Source organism: Plutella xylostella, chromosome 14, assembly GCF_932276165.1.
Source record: "Plutella xylostella chromosome 14, ilPluXylo3.1, whole genome shotgun sequence".
Taxonomy (NCBI): Eukaryota; Metazoa; Arthropoda; class Insecta; order Lepidoptera; family Plutellidae; genus Plutella; species Plutella xylostella.
Window position 1 is genome coordinate 9,857,083 of NC_063994.1, and position 19,050 is coordinate 9,876,132.

At 35.9% G+C, this 19,050-nt stretch overlaps 3 protein-coding genes and 1 long non-coding RNA gene across 9 annotated transcripts in view; 1 reads left to right on the plus strand and 3 right to left on the minus strand.

The window, feature by feature from the left end:
• Window positions 1–15,886, minus strand: part of LOC105397390 (protein Fe65 homolog) — a 58,416-nt gene extending 42,530 nt beyond the window's left edge. For both annotated transcript variants that reach the window (XM_048625265.1, XM_048625264.1), the window contains exons 1-2: window positions 15,632–15,886; window positions 4,789–4,962 (exon numbers count right to left, since the gene is read on the minus strand). In XM_048625265.1, coding sequence (XP_048481222.1) covers window positions 4,789–4,939 — 151 coding nt within the window. In that variant the 5' untranslated portion in view covers window positions 4,940–4,962; window positions 15,632–15,886. The remainder of the gene's footprint in view (window positions 1–4,788; window positions 4,963–15,631) is intronic.
• LOC125489421 lies at window positions 651–2,719 on the minus strand. The gene is made up of 3 exons (XR_007266979.1): window positions 2,209–2,719; window positions 1,493–1,605; window positions 651–895 (listed from the first exon to the last, which is right to left on the minus strand). It is a non-coding gene; the product is annotated as an uncharacterized LOC125489421 (long non-coding RNA).
• LOC125489545 lies at window positions 10,965–12,966 on the plus strand. Its single transcript, XM_048625580.1, has 2 exons — window positions 10,965–11,606; window positions 12,591–12,966. The coding sequence occupies exons 1-2, from the start codon at window positions 10,969–10,971 to the stop codon at window positions 12,802–12,804; spliced, it is 852 nt and encodes a 283-aa protein (XP_048481537.1). The 5' UTR covers window positions 10,965–10,968; the 3' UTR covers window positions 12,805–12,966.
• Window positions 15,887–18,528: 2,642 nt separating the features above from the next.
• LOC105391923 overlaps window positions 18,529–19,050 on the minus strand; it is a 129,267-nt gene continuing 128,745 nt past the window's right edge. For all 5 annotated transcript variants that reach the window (XM_038120466.2, XM_011563492.3, XM_038120468.2 and 2 more), the window contains one exon: window positions 18,529–18,777. The gene's annotated coding sequence lies outside the window, so the exon portion shown is untranslated. The remainder of the gene's footprint in view (window positions 18,778–19,050) is intronic.

A 19,050-nucleotide genomic window follows, 5' to 3' on the forward strand; every position in this document is an offset into this window, starting at 1 on the left:
GATAATTTGGTGATATAAAAAATATGGAACACTTAGTTTTGGTGTCAATGTTTTTATTTTAGTATAGCATAATTTGGTGATGATTTATCCGTTTTGGCGACGAAAAAGATTTTCTATTGTAAACTTACAATTATTTTGGGGCGTGTTTATTTATTTTGGAACGTAAACGTTATTGTTTGGGTATCTCAGTTTTGGTTTAAGTTTAATTAATATGGTCCTAATCAATTTTATTGGTGCTAAACCTTAGCGTACAAAAAGTTTTTTTGGTGACGATTTAAATTGTACCCCTTAAGTTATTCATTAAACAATCTTTAGGTAGATTAGGTTTCATACAATTATCTCAGTATTATTTGACTATTACCTATAAACATATTTAGTTTAATTTAAAATAATCACAGTTGGTTTATTGCTAAGTAATAATATAATATTGACGTAGTTCAATAAAAAAACATGGTATGAACTTAAATATGTAGTTATTTCACTATTTAAAAATAATTATTTTCTAGCCCTGTATCATAATAAGCTTAAGTTAAAGTAATCACAGATTGTTCATTAGTAGGTTTAGGTAAGTATAATCACGGTTATTGTCATAATGAAATATAACTCATTTAATTACAATCACAGGCCGAAAGATATATTTTTTTCGCGAATATTTAAATTCTGATTTCAGTTTCAGGCTTAGATATACCATGCTACACATGTAGCATTCGGCTTAGTATACCCTTTTTGCAACACCTTGTATAATGGTTTTAATAAATATACCTAAATAACTTCGTAGGTGATAATAGGGTATCTATAATGCCCAGATAACTGAATCCTGTAGGTGTAGAACTTGCAAAAATTATGAACAGCCACTGTAGCTTGCGACGTTATTGAAGAACACACGTAAGCTGCGCTGAAAAAAAAATAAGGCAAATTAACGTCTTATTAATAAAAATATTTGTTTTTTTTTTTAATATTATATACATATATATATGATATACGAGTAGGTAGATACGAGTAGTAATAATGTTATTTCACCTAGACTATTTGTTTGGTAATTTAGTGTCATTTGGAGACCACAGCAAACAGTGGAGTAAAATTTCTTATCAGTAACTTATTGCAACAATAACTTGAAACTGCGAACTTTTGTGCGAAAAGGGTAGAGTAGAAATACTGTTCATTAGTGTATTCGCTTTTTTCAATATATAGGTATGTCCCATAACCGACCTCTATTGTTTTTGAGCGAAAGAGATAGCTGAGTAAACAATTTGGCTTTTGTCCAAAACCGGTTTGGTCGGACGGTGCGTTTGAAACTTGTATGAAATTTCACAGGGTGTGAATTACTTACATAGGTATTTAGTTCAGAAACACGTTTTTGTCGCTTGTAACTGATAGGTACAAATGAGTTTTGACAAGTAAATTGGCTGTTATAACTTTATCAACTTCAGCACCACAACACTGTATCATAGTATAAGCACAATACCATATGAAAATAGTGATAAATTCTTACCTAGGATTTATCTGGTAATCATGTATTCGGAGCCATTGCAGTTTTTTAGCGCATTACATCAATGCAGTCATGATAGTTTATCGGCGCATTACATCGATAGGCTGTGTTTTCACCTGAAATAATAATGGGTAGGCTTATAGGTAGGTTACACATAATTTTTTTTTTATACATATATTTATTTGCCTAGTTTCATTCAGAAATACAAACAATAACGCCTTTTTTTGCTATTGAGGGGTAAATATCCACATTTAACCAGGACTACCATATGTAGGTAATAGATGATACCCACATATTTTCGTATCTACTAAGATATATACATGAATGCCTTGATTGCATGTATGCACAATTTACTAGCTCATAGTTTAAAATTACTAATTGAATAACAATCCCCATACATATTAAGCATAGATATTAAAAAATAATTTGGCTACGATACTTCAATAAAAAATCATGTTAATAAATAAGCTGAGCATAACAAAATGGGATGGCTTGCTTTGATATTGAGTATTAAAAAGGATACTTACTTGCAAATATTCAAACATAGCACTCGCTAAATACTCTTATCTGCATCCACTTATATCTTTTAGAACATCTTGAATATTCATTTGCATACAGAGCACTCACAATATTTTAACAACCAACAATAATACCGATCGTGACCATAGTTTGCACTAAATTGTAAACAAATTATCAAACAAAACATGCAAAATACTAACCCCAACTTCACCGGTGGCGGCGCGCGGCGGCGGTCAAATAAGGGACGTAATAAATACCGGTTTGCTATAGCTTGTCAAGATGTTACCGGTGACGCAGTCGCTCACGCGTTCTATGCCGGTTAGAAAGGAGACAAGGATAGCAATATTTGTCTGATCACGGGATAGTAAGGGATGACAATAACTGACCTAGGTACTACATCGCCGTAGTCGTCAACGCTATCGTTTTTCAAGATAACAGAGATAAATGTGTGCGTGTATTGGCATACGTTTTCTCTGTACACAGTAAGGTAAATGCTAAGAGCAAAAGGAATAAAATGTCATACCAAAGATTCGTTTAGATACTATTGATGCAAAGTATGACGAAATAAATGATTTATAGATAAATTCGACATGAGTAATTCAATGCTATTGCTTTTATTTTTGTATTCAGTGCTATTATTTTTGTGTACTGGCTCGCTTTGGCATTCTCGTCCACTTTGATTTGTATGAAGAATTTGATATCATTATTTAACAGCTTTTATCAAGCTTAAAATTATAATAAATAGAAGCGACTATTTCACGACTATTTTTTGAGACATAATTCAAACCGATAGTCATAGTAGTTCCAAAGATATTCGATATTTTCAAAACCTCCAGCTATAATCCTCCACCAGGGCTGCAGCAAAGTACCTTTATATCTCTGCTATCTTTGGACGACTATTTCTGAAATTTGGCATGTCATTACGACTATTTCACGACTATTTTTTGAGACCTTAACCAAGTCGATAGGCCTTACCGTTTGTTCTGCAGAGGCTGGAGGATTATAGCTGGAGACCTCCAGCTATAATCCTCCATAAAGTATAGCTCTAACTCCGAAAGTATGATACGACTATTTTTTTGGAAAACACGACTATTTATGACTATTTCACGACTAATTTTTGGCATCATCAGAAATAGTTTCTATTGAGTTTAAATTTTGGAGGATTATAGCTGGAGGCACGTAATATTTTCCATTAGACGGGGACAGTATAATTGCGGTGGGAATGGTTTTATTGTGTAAACAGTAGGTACTTACACTGACAGGTAGGTCTACCGAATAATTACCTACGTAAAATTATCAAAATGATCGATAAAATTCAACAAGAAATGAGATTTCCTAGTTGTAGGTGCACGTGCCTTATACTAACGATTTTCTAATGAACTCTACAATCTGACCTTGTGGGTACTTATTACAGTTTGAATAAAATAATTATAAAACGAGTAACTATGAAGCATTCGATTGATTATTCAAAAACTACCTACATTTTACTTACAGAGACATACGTTGAATGTGCTTTTACTATGAAGCATACTGGGTACACGTAAACCTTCAACCTTAACTTTGTACCTTTGTAATGACAATTTAGATGTAGCTTATTGATTTTATAACAAAGAACTTGGTAAGTAGCTTACCTACACAGGTAATTTATGAAATTCTTCGTAAATAGGTATTACGTATTTTAAATTAAGTAAATGTACCTGTTTCATATTTTATTGATTTCGTGATAATTCTGTCATTGTAGATTCGATATAATAATAAAATGTTATTCAAGACAAAGCCATACACATTAAAGGACTAATAAAGTCACACCCCTAAGCCACCCGCTAATTAAATGACCCCATTTCATTAGAAAGCCTCAACAATGAAGCCCTTATCTAATAATAAAATAATCGTAACAAATAAACAGTAAAGTTACACGTCATAATCGCAAACATAGGTAACGAGCGTATTGTATAGCGACCGGCCCACCCTGCGGGCCTTACGGGTATAAATCCGGTTGACATGTCACACGATTTTAATGATAACGATAACTGACCTGGGGCCAACGCGTGGGTGAAATGGGGAAAAGGATTGCATTTTTGTATATTTTTACATTCAAATGATGCACTCTTTTTGGGTGTGTCGTGACAATCTGGTGAATCATGGTCATGGCATGCTATGACTCCTCTAGTGCCGTGTCAACTGTACTTTTACATACAGTAACTAAGGCGATGACGGTAGAGTAGGTAGGTATTTAAGATTGGAGGTGTAAAAGTGGTAGCTCATCCTCACTTTAAAGGGGAAGGTGCAGATCGGGTTTGGCCTGGCAGCCCTGGCAGGCATAGACATCTGCACAACAGTAACAATTGAAAATTTCTATACGTTGCAGTTATGTTGCAAGGTTGCAACTTAGCTGATAAACATAGATGATATGTTGTTGTTTATAACTAATTTTTTTTACTGCTTGTGCTTCCACTGCCATCTATTGATAATGGCCGGTACTTCGTGGCTGATAAAATAAACCGCACTAACCTAGAAAGCTAGAGTCATCGTCGATGGGATCATGTAGCGCATCTACTGCCATCTATCGGTAATTATCGGTACTTCGTAGCTGATAGCCCACGTGATTAGCCCACTGACAATGGCACATAATATGCCTTCTCCACTATCTCGAATGTGGATCTATAACACTATATGGGATTGCACTGCACTAACCTAGAAACCTGGAGTCATCCACCATGCGGACGAGTAGCCATCTGTTGGCTGTTGTCGGTAACTACTTAAAAAAAATCCCCACTAACCTAGAAAGCTGGAGTCATCATCGATGCGGTCGTGTAGCGCTTGCATGACGAGCGCGGCGGCGAAGGCGGCGGGCGCATGCGCGGGCGGCAGCGCCGGCGACAGGCCGCGCAGCGAGACCGGCGCCGCGGCGAGGATGCCGCCGCACAGCATCACCCGCCCCACATGCCACGAGACTGGAAGGAGAAATTAGTTTTAGCGCCATCTATTGGTGACCACATGCCACGAGATTGGAAGGAAAAAAAATATTTAGCGCCATCTAGTGATGACTACGGGTACTAATAGACAATTAGTGACCCTGCGGAAAGAGATAGTAGTTGCCGCGGTGAGAATACCGCCGCACATCATCACCCGCCCCACATGCCACGGAACTGGTAAAAAAGGGAAAACGTTGTTTTGCGTCATCTAGTGATAAATTGGAAAACTAATAGTCATTGAGTCTGCACAAAGACTGGTGCCGCGGCGACTATGCCGCCGCACAGCATCACCCGCCCCACATGCCACGAGACTGGAAGGAAAAAAAAATTTTAGTATGATGATGTGATAGTGATGACTACGGGTACTAATAGATTATTATATACTGAGTATGAGCAAAGAGACAGTAGGTGCAGACACAAGACTATAGAGAGACGAGAATAAAGGGAGTTTAAAAGAAGAAGTAGTTTTAGCGCCATCTATTGATGACTATGGGTACTAATAGACAGTGAGCCTGCGCAAAGAGACAGGGTGCTGCGGCAAGGGTGTCCTGTACAGCATCACCTCATAATCACAATGCAGAAGACATGCTAGTGAAGTTAACTGATGATTACGATAAGTTTCTAAATTACTTTTAGCGCCATCTATTGGGAAAAATTAGTTCATCATCATTTGGTCTCTATCAACAATGACGGGCACAACTTATTCTTTGGTCTACAATTAAGAACTTCATGCATCCGCAGATATTATGCCAAAAATATAGTAGGTAGGTAACAAAACATAAGAATATTATTTAATTATGTCTGCCTATCTACAAGGTTTTGTAAGTTATTCTACCTACTGGAGCACAAGGTAAAACTCATAAATTACTTTTAAAATCTGTCCTTCAGATTTTCTTATAATCTATCCTTGAATAATAAATAATTAAGTTAGCGGAGTTGTTTAAAATAATGTTATCGTAACCAATCTGTACAGTGTACACCTTAAGAGAGGTAAAAGACAAGAGTCTTTAAAAAAAACACTGTTGATTTTGTAGTTAATTAGTTATTACCTACCTAACTAATCTTCAGTTAAAATATGTAAGTAAGTAAGTACTTAGTGTACTTACCTATACCAAAGACAACAAACTCATAACACTCGTTTGTTTCCGTGGGTGGAAAAAGGCATTACTTTTCAAGAAGCAGACAGGACAATAGCCGACAGCCAGAAGCTATTCCATCAATCAAATCGACAGGTCTACAAACTCGGTTTTCTCTGTTGTTTTATTGAGAAAAGTATTATCACCACCGACCGGGAGGCATGAGTAAATTTTTTCTCCAACTAGTTATAATTTAATTAGTATCTAGGTACCTACATGGTGTTCGGATTTACTGAATTGATTTTAATTACTTATCTAGTTTGTGGCTTTCCGCTGTTTTATGGAAATCCAACGACAAAACATCATTAATAATAATAATAATATGTGGGGACATCTCACACACGGCCATCCGACCCCAAGCTAGGCAGAACCTGTGTTATGGGTATCGGACAGCTGATATATCTACACAAATACATAGATAGATACATACTAAATATAAATAACCACACCCAAGACCCGAGAACAAATATCTGTGTTTAAACAAATATCTGCCCCAGCCGGGAATCGAACCCGGGACCTTCGGCTCAGTTGTCAGGGTCACTAACCACTACGCCATTCGGCCGTCTGGTTTGGCCATTGGTTGCATCCGAAGGAAAATATTCTACAACTAAAGCTTATTTTATAAAGAGTTCCGTTTTGTTTGTATATACCTAGGCACTGTACAATTTGATGGAGGCTCGAGAGGTCGATACTACTACCACAATGAGCCAGCCAGTTCACTCAACTTGACTTGACAAAGTTGTTTACCGACCAAGGAAGCAAGCAAGGGTCGAGGGTCGAATATACGTCGAATAGTAGTGGCTAATTTCAGAAGCTCCTAGTACCTGTTTGCTGCCTTGGGGTTAAAGAGACCTATAATCAAAAAATATGAAAAAGTTTTTGTCAAATTGAAAGATTTGTATGTTTATTCTATTTAATTCTAATGTGTTTTTTTACGAACTTCATCATTTTATAATTCACATTGAGCAAGTTTTGGATAACATGAAACATCAGATTTCATGAGTTTCTAACTTAGTTAAATATGTAAATATAAAAAATTATCAAGTGGTGGTGGTTTATGACTATCGAATCTGTTTAATTTTTTTCACTTATGGTGACAGGATCCAACCCATATCACTTGATAGGGACCGAAAACTTAATTTAAAAACTAAACCGACTTAGAGCCTCTAAGTAGGTTGATATAGAACCATTGTGTTGCTGAAGTTATTGGGAAATTGTAAGCAAGACGAGTAAATATTCAATATTATGCAAATGCTGGCCTTATTAAACACAATTTAGGGCGAGCGCTGTAACACATGCGCAAACATTGCATTTCCGTAGATTAATTTGGATTGTTTCTGTGTAGGTACTCTATAGCTTAAAAAACTAAGTTCTCTATACTCTTAGATTAACAATATACGCTCGTACATTGCATACATACACCCGAGTCCGCGTTGTTCTATGGTACGGTGGCCTGCGCCTAAAAGTATACAGGCGGAGTTTTTAAAATAGCGATCTCTGATGATGAAGGGACCAGCTACATCTGTTATAAATCCGGGGACGTGTTGTGTGTGATGTGTGTAGCAGTGGTGTTTATGTGGATGTGCTTGAGCAGCATGTGAGCTTGAGATCGCTATTTTAAAAACTCCGCCTGTATACTTTTAGGCGCAGGCCACCGTACATTGTATTGTATGACTAGACTGGACCTCGATCTAATAGCTTGACAACAGAGCTATCGTTCCTTCTATTTTTTTGAAATTACCAGGAAGAGTAACCATTCTGTATTCTAAAATTTGGTGCATCATCCAGTTATCTCAACCAAGCCTCTGCTCTGCTCAAGAAGCTCTAAAGGCCAAGGCTATAATACTCTGTCGTTGGCTTTCCTTATCCAAGAACTAAAGGCTAGCCAGAATTGTCGACTGAAAGTTTCTTAAACTTTACAGTAACATTAGTTACAGACTTGGCTTAACTAGAATGCGCGTAAGATATAATAAGCCTAGAATAAAATAGCATAACTACAATACGAAATGTGATTCATATAACGATGCTGAAATACGTATTCCAACTTTATGTTTGATTGTAGTTTAATATTTTAAATGTGTGACTTGTACACGGTGATTTGTAATTGTATTAAATTTCAGTTCGCCAATATTAACTATGTCAATGAAACCATGTTAAATATGGGAACTATATTTCTGGCCAGCAAAGTTTATTTTTGTCATCAACTTGTATCAGCAAATTAATAGATCCACCGTAACTAAATATTTTTATCCTCAAATAAATAAAAAGTGTCCTCTGGTATGAATTAGCAAATAATATCAATACAAAAATCTAAAATAATAGATCGATTGCCAAAAAATTTGAGTTCATTACATAAATAAAAACTTTATTTGCAGAATATTATTTTTGCTCAATAAATAATAACTGCGCCCGCAGAATAGTAGATTTGCCAGCAAATATATTGACTCTAGGTCGCATATTGCGATTTCTTGTTAATTCATATTTTGTCAGCATTGCAGTAGTTACATTTTAATAGGTTCAGTTATTAAAATATTATAATTTGTTAACAATTTAATATATGAGTTTACAAATTTAATGAAAAAATGTTCAAAGGGGCGGAGCCAAATTGGCGCTGGATGGGTCGTATGGATCGTACGAGGTGCGGGCGCGCGGGTGCGGGTAAATTCATGGTAGTGTCTACGTTGTAACTAGTCATTCCACAGCATTTCCACACTGGACTCGCTAGGTTGTGACCAGTCGTTCTTCGCTGGTCAACGAACCACTCAAATATGCTCCATATTGCATCACAATTAAATTTGTATTGTAAGTAAATGACATGAACATGGCACAAGTTGCTCTTGATTAGAAATTAGAAGAAGATTCGTGCCCTAGCAGTGCGGACGTGATGGGTTGCGATAAAACAGCTACCAGAGGACCTTTGTACACAATATTACGCTATTGTGGCAATATGCTTTCTATTGCATGAATATTAAGTCTTCTTCTTCTTCTTCTTATCGTGTCGACGACAAACCAACAAAGTCACTAAATAATACATATGCCCAGAACTGGGCCACTGATACTGCACCGCTGGTAGCGGTCATGAGCTCTTCCCGCGTACAGGTGTAGGGACACGCGGGGCATGATGTAAGGTGCACCATAGTTTGTGGCGCTTCACACAAGCAGTTCAGATTTTGTGCATCCGTAAATCCCCACCTAGCCATATTGTCCTTACTACGACCTATAAAGTAATAAGTATTTGTATTGTATGTAACTAAGTACCTACTGAAAATTTGGTTCTCAGTAAGATAGATTAGGGTTAGTGGGTCATTCTATTCTATTGTCTGTAAGGGTGTAAGAACCCGCACCTGGCTCTCTTGAGTGGAACCTTTGTGCATATCTCAAAGGTCTAAACTGCCTTTGTGGGTTCACATATCTAGATGTGCTTAATCTAGATATTGAGGTTTCCTTACGATGTTTTCTTTCACATGCTACATGATTATCCCCGAATTTAATTCTACAAAAATAAACAACGCTTAACATAAGTACATAATATTATCCTTTATTCATAATAAAAACTACGTTATCCTTATACGTCGAAGTATGCCGTATACCTCTGCCGGCCTCCCTTTTTACAGGTAACGTCAGACTGTAGTACTTAAGTTCTTCATTTCAGGATGCCAATTTCTTTGTGCACACGGCTCTCGACTTTTGTATTGTTTTGGCTGTCCGCTTCCACAGCTAGACACAATTTACTCCTTCATATTCCGTAATAAATGTGTCCAGTTCTTCTAATGAGGCGAATTCTTCCATACCTAATTGAATTTAGAAAAAAATACTATCTTTTGATGAGACAACGACCGCCATTATAACCTAAAAGTAGAAAGAGCAACTTGTGTCATGTTCATGTCATTTACTTACAATACAAATTTAACTTTATTGTGATGCAATATGGAGTATATTTGAGTGGTTCGTTGACTAGCGAAGAACGACTGGTCACAACCTAGCGAGTCCAGTGTGGAAATGCTGTGGAATGACTAGTCACAACGTAGACACTACCTAAATTCATTCGCTTGTTTACTTTATTCGCGCAAGTTCTGCGAGTGCATCTAATAGTCTTTTTGTTGTTAATATGATTTCTTAACAGTAATTATGGCATCAAGTAGTCGTGCAGATAATTCCATTATTGCAAATAGTGTATCATCGTTTGTCGAGCAATCATTTATGGAGAAAGTGCCGGTATTGGAATCTGATGAGGAAATTTCCGAAACTGACGAAGGTACCCAGCCAAAGAAGAAGCGGTCGCAAAACAAGGTTTGGATTTTCGTCACTAAGTTTGAAAACAAATCCAGTGCTGAGGAGTAATACATAAAGGCCGAAAAAACCTGGTCATTTAGTCATAAGCATGATGTTGAGGAAGGGCGAAAGAAGTACTATAGATGCAACAAAGTTGTACGAAAGGCACCTCAGTGTTCAGCTCAGCTATATTTACTCATGTATTCATTCTCTGATGAAGTAATGTTATTTCGTACAGAATGTGATCATGACCACGATTCAAAAACGCTCGCAGGTTATGGGCTTAGTGAGAGAGTAAAAGAAGAAATTAATAAATTGTACGACTTACATCTCAAACCCAAAGCTATACTTGCAAGTCTAGCTAAAATGGGTGGTATTAAAGTGCCAAAAATGTCCCAACTAAGGACATATTTAATTGATAGACGCCGTTGTAAATATGGACAGCCCACGATCAGTCTGGGCGAATTGGAATCTTGGCTAGAGTCTCATTCTTTTCTCAGTTTATGTTATTGGATATGAAATCCTTGAAGAAAGTAATCCGCCACGCTTTAGATTTGTCCTATCAACAAAATATTTGATGCAAAAAGCAGGTGAAGTAAAAGTTATACATGCTGATGCAACATACAAACTAATATGGCAAGGATTCCCCGTTTTCGTCGTTGGAAGTACAGACAAAAACAAACGATTTCATCCCTTTGCTCTGGGGGTTGCAACTAATGAAGAAAAAGAAGACTTTAAGTTGTTGTTCGATGCCATCAAGATCAATATCTTTAACTTGTACTCGCAAAACTTCAAGCCAGAAGTGCTAGTATGTGATGCAGCTAAAGCAATACAAAACGCATTCACAGAGGTATTTGGTAAGGATGTCACTGTAAGAATGTGTTGGGCTCACGCTAAGAAGAAAATTCAGCTTCATGTGGAGAAATATACGAAAAAAACTGTTCACAGAGAATTGTTGGCAGATGTGGACTCTCTCCAAGCAGCGACGGATTCAGAAACCTTCGAGTTAGCTTCAAAAGCATTCTTGAAAAAATGGGATAATGCTTTCATCCAATATTTTGAAGAGCAATGGCTTACCCAAAACCGTAGCTGGTATTTGGGGGCTCATATGGGTTCGCCAGCGACTAATAACGCTTTAGAATCACATAACCGAGTAATAAAAGATGAATACACACTCCGTGAACGTTTGCCATTGTCTCGTTTCTTGACAGTATTGTATTTCAATTACTTACTTACTGTATTTTTTTCTGAATACAAAGTTACATTCATACTTATAATTATCAATTTAATTTGGTACCTGAATTTTTAGATTTTTGTATTCCTCATAAGTGCATATGACAGCATGGATTATTAAAGCAAACAACTTTGCCTTATCACAAATTTTGCATTGTAAAGATAAAAATAGTAATGGTTTTTCTTACTTACCTTTAGTTTATGTCCCAAATGCTTGTTATGTAAGTTCTTTTCTGTGTTCCCACTTTAGCACTTTTGTTCGCATTACAGCTACACTATTTCAACAACATTATTAGTGCATGTTTAATATATGGGTGAGAATAGTAATAGCACATACACAATGTAAATGTACATAAGTTTTCCGGTTCGGGCTAGCGACAGAATAACAGCGTCACGGGGCAGTTCTGTTCCGTGACAACAACGCTGAGTCGTCCGGCCCATTCACACTAACCACAACTACTGTAAACCGCCTGTTACAGTAATTCAGTAATTTATTTTACAACTACCCACACAATTGTGAAAATAATTATGTGTATTTATATTTTAATAATGTTCCAATTTATTAACTGTGTTCATGTCATGTATGTAGGTAGTTAGTCCAGTACAAATTTAATGTTTATGTTTTGTATTGTATTGTGTATGTTTGTGAATTAGTGTGAATAAATGGTATGAATTTGAATTTTGAATGAATTTGAATTTGACAGTTGCTTCTCAGTTTGTAAATGGATGGTCGTTATCTGAAAACCAAGTATTTGCGACAGTACCAACCATCACTCTGAAAGACTGGACAGAAGCCTACCAATGGGCAAAGTTACGTAAAGAAGTTATAGTGACGTATAGTGACGATGCTTTCAAACAATATGAAGTACCGGGTGGAAAGGCAGACAAAACCCAAAACTTTGTAAATGCATGGACGGATTTTGCTGAATACAAAGTGCAATGGTATGTTTAATCTTTAATCAATAGCAAATGGCAAGTGGATCTACCGCACAATGACTGGATGCAAGGGAAATGCAACTGCCCTGCATTTTACAAAAATTATATGTGCAAACATATAATGGGGCTAGCCATACGCTTAAAGTTCGCGAACCCCCCACCAGAAGCAAAGAATGTGCCTATCGGCCAAAAAAGGAAGAGAGGGCGCCCTTCCAAATCAAGACCAGCGCTGGTAATACAATGATTTTGATAAGAGAAAGATTATGTTTTAATTAGAAGATGATTGCTTTTTATGAGAAGAAGTTTAAGGTTTAAGTTTTAATTAGAAGAAGGTTATTTTTGTTGTTTTTAATAAATAATATTGATTATTTAAACTGTTTTTTTTGTTTCCTTTAAAGATTAAACATACCATCGAGTTATGAGGACATACCTATTAAAATATATACATAAATGTTAATTTGCCACTTGATCATAAATCCCGGCGATTTTAACACGTTCACGGACAATCCGTCGAGGGCCGTAATTAAGTATCCTTGTAATATGACTACGCGCCTGTGGCCGTCCAACTTCTATTGATTGAAACGGACGAACCGTCAACAGCCGTATCATTTCCGTATTCTTAACAGGAGATACGTGATTTAGTGTCGTATTGTGCTAATTCATTTGTTTCTAGGTGTCATAACAAAGAACTTGTCGGGGTTTCTTTTGCACACACATAAGTGAACTTTATAGTGACATACCGCCTGTACCCGTAACCGTTACTAATAAAAATAACCTTCCAGAAGTTTAGTGTCACGGCGCGCGCGTCGCGGAAATGTTGTGTAGTACGGGTGGTAGTCTGGTAATTTTTGTGGCAAATTACGAGGTAAATTAATAATAAATTGATAAATATTATACTGTTTTGCATATAGGATACCTACCTATTCGATTCAAATACTATAATTACTTAAATGGAACAAAGAAAAGCAAAGATATAACTGTAATGAGGAACTAGAAAATTTTAGCTTTTGTCGATGAACCCTTTTGTTTAATCTTACTATATCAGCTTTATTTATTGTAAATAGCATGCTAAAAGTGGAACTTTGTATCTGAAAAACGTCCAAACCTATTTGAAAATGAAACGGTCCTTGAAAAAAACTGGCAGCTGCCGCCTGTAGCCGTAGATGTCACTATACGCATTGTTGGATATGCATGATGTGGCGGACCGCTTGTAGACGATACCGTCTATGGCCGTAACTGTCACATTACGTAAATAAAATATGTTGAGATACGGCAATACGTTTCAAGGCGGAACGATAAAATGTATGGGATTTTTAGGTGTCATATCAAAATATTTTCCAACCATCAATTGTCCGTGAACGTGTTAAGTGATAAATTGTTGAATTGATTTAAAATTGTTTGGGGGCAAAACTTTGCTGGCAAATCTACTATTTTGCCTTCAAACCTATTATTTAGCAAACTCAAAACTGATTTAATTGGCGATCGTTTAAATGAAACCCGTTAAATATGAGAGAGAGAAAATAAGTTCTGCAAGGAAATCTGAAAATGTGTTGCTCAATGTGAGCTTTAGGTAGGCTGAATGTGTTGTATTTTCGCGAATACCCACAACATTAGTTAGGCGACCGCCGCCGCCGCCGCCGTTACGGTAGATGGGAGCTTAAAGTTTACTTTAAATGTTGTTTGTACCAACAGGGCAGATAAATTAGGTAGGTACTTTTAGAATGGGTTAAGAACTTATTAGGGGACCAAACTCGGGAGCATTTATTACCTGTGTTAAAAGTTTCGTTATAATGATGATTTTTGTAGCTGCTTCTTTAGTTTTAGGGGAAACACAACATTAGGTAAAAAAAAACTTAGGATCGATGATAGAAGACTTGTGGATCATAGATCATAGAACAACACGGACTCGGGTGTACCCTCGTGGATAGATACTATTAGTCATTTCAGTGTTATACTTAGTTATTTCAAGTAAGTTACGTAGACGTAGGTTACTGAGAATTTATTTTGATTTTAAACAGCAGATAAGTAACATAATACGGGGTGATAAATTTTAATATCCCCTAAATGATATTGATGGTGTGGCCATTATTTAAATTAGGCGGATCTTGAGGTGTTCAGGTGTCGGCCGTGAGATATTACGGCGGGCTAGAAACCCATCTGTCTTCATACGGTTGGGGCCAGACAGATTTTTTATGAGTAACCGAATTATAATAAAATTTTACCTATCAAACTTCCTATAGTTAATACATTCCTTTTTAACATGTACACTGCACCCAATCTTAATCTCTTATTCCCCCATCCAAAGGTAGTCTGGTAGAGATTTTAGCGATAAGACCGCCTTTTGTACCCTAATTAAATATTTATTGGGTGTACAAATAAAGTGTATCCTATCTATAATTTCGTCGACCTGTTTCTTTCGTGCAGATTCAAAAGTGTCGTGTGTTGTGCAGTCTTTGTAGATTTTTCCCATGGGAATCCCAGAGTAAAAAATAGCTTTTGAGAAATTATTTTGTATAGCTACTTACTTGCTTAGTTATACGTTTTGCACTGTATTATAATTTTTGCGAGATATTAATTTTATACTTATACTTTTTCTTGTAATGGAGGTAGGTAGGTATGCTGCTGCTATTCCATATTTAATAAATACATAATATAATATATACAAGGTGAAGATAAAAACTTACTTACAAATTATAAAGAGTAGCATTTACAAAAGCCTTACAAGCTCTAAGGGGTCCTCTTGAAAACCCTTCGGTCTTGCAAATGTATTAAGTGGTTACATCGGCGACCCATTTTATCTACTTACTTAATAAGACCTTTGAAAAGGTGAGCCTATGAAATACTGATACAGACACACACACACACATGGAAAATTCTACGCATAGAATACGCATCTATGGAATAAGTACCTACCCAAATAACATGGACTTTTCTTTTGACACGCATATCCTGAGTCCAGGTTCTGATATAGGTTTTGTACGTGAATTTGAATGCTATAAAGTTTTTTTAACAAACCTACTGTAGTGGAAACACTTGAACTGAACAAAGAAGGCCAAAAGAAGACATCTTACCTTTTTTCTTGACACAAAAATCTCTTGAGCGGTCACGATTTTTTATTACGTAAGTTAAGACACTGAACTGATACCGACTTCGGTTCGAAAAACGACCAGTCTTTTTCACCGACTGTGGCTAAGGTCTCTTCACAGGGTGATTTTATTTTCACTCGCGCTTCACTCGATTGGCGAAGGAAAACAGGAAAGAAATGAAAAATAAAATGGAGTAGCGATGACGCGAGTCTTATTGGGGTTAGTTGGGGTCTGGCGCGGCGCATGCGTGATCCCACCCCCTTTTTATTTAATAAATGCGTTCCGTTTCTTCAAAATGGGGTGAACTTTTGTCGAAGATATTTTCGATTGACTTTGTATTTATTTTCTTCTTTATACGACAGTTTGTTGATCAAGTCTCCCCCGTGAATAATACTTCCACATTTAGGTAGGTACATAAATATAAGTAAAGTACCTACAATAGTACTTTGGTATTTACTTAAATAAAAAAAACTGTCTATGTTTGTAATGAGGTACCAACATAATATATATATATAGGGGTATATAATCTAGGGGCTATTGCGCCTAAAAATCCCATTTTTTGTAGAAACGTCGTTTACACGTAGAAGATATTTAAAATTCTACAAATTTCATCAAAATATGAAACTAGATAAAATTTCCTAATATGTATCACAAGTTATAGATTAACAGGGCGTATAGTCTGTTTGTTATGAATGAATGAATATGAAAGTCAAAGTATTGTGGCGCAATGGCCCCGGTTGACCTTATATATATATAATCACTGCCTGGCGAAATTCACACGATGACCGTGTACCTGCATAGTACTTCTATGATTATGGCAATGACGAGATATTTTAAATCAACTGTACAATTAATTATGACCGGTGCCATGTTGGGCGCCAAAAATAAGTGTTTTGTTATGATAGATATTCGAAACAAGTGATAGGTATCTACTATTTTTTAACACTTTTTGAGTTATGCCATTAGGCGTTTGGAGGTTGCCTGGATGAGTGAGATTCGTCTGCGGCACAGTGTACCTACCTTGCTTAGATTTTAATAAGACTGTAGAAATCCAATGAAATATTATAATAATTAACGACTTTAATTTAACCTCATAAACCAAGGTAATTAATATCTTGATTCCATTTTTCTAATCTAGCTACCGCTATCGCTATAATTATAAAAAGTACAGTCTTACCTTATTCCAATGTATCAATTCCATTTCCACCACCAACGAACTTGTTACTTTTTAACTTTTGGATGATTTTCTCATAAATTATGATCAAAAGTAAAGAATCCATGAATAAATATCGTACGCTCACCTTTCGGTTTAAGTCAGAGGGAAAAAAACTCATTTATTTACAACCTACCCTCGATTCAACCCTTTTAATACTTTACTGAGTCAATAATACAGGGTATGATATTATATTTGCCTACCTGAATTTATTATGAAAAAATATGTAAATATCCGTCATTAATTCGGTATGTTAAGTAAAATTTTTTGATGCTAATTCCAAAACCGTTTCGAGATATTATCTTCTTAATAAGTGTCTCATTCTTAAAAATTTAAAATATTCAAGGATTCCGATTATTTTATCAAAAATTAAAATATAATTTGTCCTTCAAGACGCTGCGCAAGGTTAAAGTTTCAACCAAAGAGAATAAAAATGTTCAATTGTTAAATGTCACTTCTGTCAATCTAAAGTGTAAATATTCACAGAGTTACGATGTTGATGACGTCAGCGGCTGCATGATAGCGAATGACGTCATAAAATCGTCGAAGAGCCGATCTTTAATTATTTTTTATTAAATTAACGAGAGCAGTAAAATAAAAAATATTCAAATTAGTGTCTCAAATTCCAACATACTTCAATTTAAAATTATAAAAACAATCACCATAAAATTACTTAACATACCGAATTGCAGGATTAAATAAATAATAAGGTTAACTAATAGGAGATGGAACCAAAAGTAGATTATGAATGCAGATTAGGTGAATTTGTACAACTTTTAGTATAAATATGTAGGTTAACACAAATAACACAAGGAACACACCTTTAAAATTCATAAAAAAATGCAATATTCACGCTACTACTGCCATCTTTGTATTGTCAATCGAACCGTCTAGTTGGGTCAATCATCAACCCAAGCAAGTAGTGTTCGTTGGTTCAGAATGTGTGTAACGAGGTGCTGTAAATTATTTGCCCTTACACAGATGTCGTTTATATGATTATCTCCTTTACCTATATCTTCTATTATCTTGCCATATTGCAGAAGTACACCACTGAATTTAAAGACCATTTGATTATTACATTTTGGAGTAGACATTGCCTGTGTCTTTCACTTCTGCACGACTAACTTTTAAAATAGTACAATCGTTAGTCAGAGGAAATTGATAAAAAGTGTTAAGTAGGTACCTATGCTTCTGAGCGGTTCTACCTTTTTTGGCCTAAGATTTATTTGCCTAATCTCGTATTGCATAGTACCGTTTGGTCAAAGTCTCGTTTCGCCGAAAATCGTATGGCAATCGTAAGATTGTGCCATAAGAGTTTTAGGCGAAACGAGACTTATGCCGCATAAGTCTTGACGAAGTGATGATTCGGCCAAAAAAGTTTAGACCATACGAGTTATGCGAAACGAGTTTTGGGCAATAAAGATTATGCGAGATGAGGGGAACCCTTCTGAGCCTATGCTCCTTTCCATTGCAACTATACGTTTCATAGACCTATGTACTATGTGTCAGTAGCTGAAAGTTGTTAAAGTGGATCTACATCATAGGTTAAATATTTTTGTTCTTCATGGTAATGGTATCTTTTGACCACAAGAAGGTCGCAAAGGCTGATATAATCACACTCTACTGTAAGGCAAGATAAAATATGGATAAAATAAAAGAAAGAATCAAGTCACAGTTTGAAATGTTTAATACAATAATATCAGTATCCTTTATTAAAATATAACTATTTACTACGTCATTGCAATAACACTCAAAAATACATACTTCTATATCAACGTTAGATAAATTTCTATAATTAATTTATAACGAACTACTTTGCCGAATATTTGCAGGTCATCTATAAGCTAGGTTGTATTGTAGAATATCACTAGAATAAAAAATGTTACGATAATGTATCCAAGCAGCGGTACTCCTACTCCTGAAACAAGAAAATTCGTGTAAGAAAAGGGTCCACACAACATAATTTATAAGTAACTAGATTTAAAATTTTGAGCATATCGATAGCTAGTTAGATTTTAGGTATGATCTTCAAACTGTCGAAAAAAAAGATTCATGAAAGAAAAGCAAACGACAGTTACAAAAGGCAATCAAGGTTCCATTCTCACACTCAAGATGTTATGTGTTAAAAATTAAGATTGTCTACATCTGAGTATATTTTAGAGCTTTTCGCTTTTACCGATGACGTTACCAA